Source organism: Macrosteles quadrilineatus, unplaced genomic scaffold (genome assembly GCF_028750875.1).
Source record: "Macrosteles quadrilineatus isolate MER2022 unplaced genomic scaffold, UCM_ALF_1.0 Scaffold_2__2_contigs__length_208266976, whole genome shotgun sequence".
In the NCBI taxonomy this organism is placed as follows: Eukaryota; Metazoa; Arthropoda; class Insecta; order Hemiptera; family Cicadellidae; genus Macrosteles; species Macrosteles quadrilineatus.
The window spans coordinates 145,712,110-145,713,398 of record NW_026542595.1 but is presented as its reverse complement, the minus strand read 5'-3'; the positions used below and the strand labels follow the sequence as shown (position 1 = coordinate 145,713,398).

Here is a 1,289-nt window from a genome sequence, read left to right as displayed (position 1 = left end):
CCTCTAAAGTCCCTTAAGTATTTATTTATCATTAAATATGTTGAAAACAACATTATCTGAATTCTGTTAAGAAACCAAGTACCCACAAGAATACAAGATAACATATTATTACAAATTCAAAAAGTAACGAATGTAGCAGAAACCAAACAGTTGCTTTGTGTTCGTGAATTCCAAAATTATATAATTCATAATGAATATGGGTATTAATTGAGCCATGATTTGAAAATGTACATTTTATTTACATTAAAACTTCATTCTGTACGGCTGTTAATATTTAAAAGGTGTGTCCAAAACTGTGTCCGAAGTGATGTCCTCCGAAGTGATGTTCTCCAAAGTGATGTTCCTTATGCTCATGATGCTCGTGGGCATGGACCGGGATGTGAACCGGAACCTTGACTGGATACGGCACCTCCTTCTCCACCGGGTAGGGAACCTTCTTCTCTACGTAGACGGGGTAAGGCTTCACCACAGGGTAGGGGACTGGCTTCTCAACTGGCACCTTGACGGGATAAGGAACTTTCTTCTCGACGGGGTAAGGCACGTGTTTGACAACAGGAACGTGATAGGGGACAGGCCGGGGGACATGCACCTTGACCGGGTAAGGGATGTGTTTCTCTACAGGGTAGGGGACCTTCTTCTCTACGTAGACGGGGTAAGGCTTGGGTACATGCACGGGGTATGGCCTCTCTACATGCACTTTTACTGGGTAAGGGATCTTCTTCTCGACAGGGTAAGGTTTAGGGATGTACTCCTTGACCGGGTAAGGCACTTTCTTCTCCACAGTCACAGGGTAAGGTTTCTCCACATGGTATGGGACCGGCCTCTCGACGTGCACCTTGACAGGGTACGGTACCTTCTTCTCCACGTGGACCGGGTATGGCACCTTCACCTCCTTCTCTATCGTGATGGTCTTCACCTCGTGATGGTGATGGTTGCTGAAGTCGTGGTCTCCGAAGTCATGACCTCCAAAATCATAAAGTCCTCTTTTTGTTTGTTTCTTCTCCTCGGCGACAACGACGGCTGCTGCAGCCACCAGAAGACAGAAGATCTTCATGTCTGCTGCTGATAGTCGATGTCTGATACTTATCATGACTAGTCCCTGCTATATATACATACTGAACAGGAGTTACACAACTAACTAGCACTGTAACACATACCATGTGAGTAATTAACTAAGGAATACTGCTTTAATTGCGTGTTATGTGATTTGTATTCACCGGATCGGATTTAAACATGTAACATTTTATGTTTTGCTACTTTTTATTACCGTAGGTGTTGCTGGGTTTAAT

The 1,289-nt window shown here is 44.1% G+C and overlaps 1 protein-coding gene across 1 annotated transcript; it reads right to left on the bottom strand.

Moving 5' to 3' along the window:
• Positions 1–224: 224 nt before the first annotated feature.
• Positions 225–1,064, bottom strand: LOC128985594 (uncharacterized). The gene has a single exon (XM_054405215.1). It carries the CDS (start codon positions 1,052–1,054, stop codon positions 275–277), a length of 780 nt encoding a protein of 259 aa, XP_054261190.1. The 5' UTR covers positions 1,055–1,064; the 3' UTR covers positions 225–274.
• Positions 1,065–1,289: the final 225 nt, after the last annotated feature.

Excerpts from the sequence above, each read along its gene's own strand:
- LOC128985594 (XM_054405215.1), bottom strand. The coding sequence starts at position 1,054 with ATGAAGATCTTCTGTCTTCTGGTGGCTGCAGCAGCCGTCGTTGTCGCC.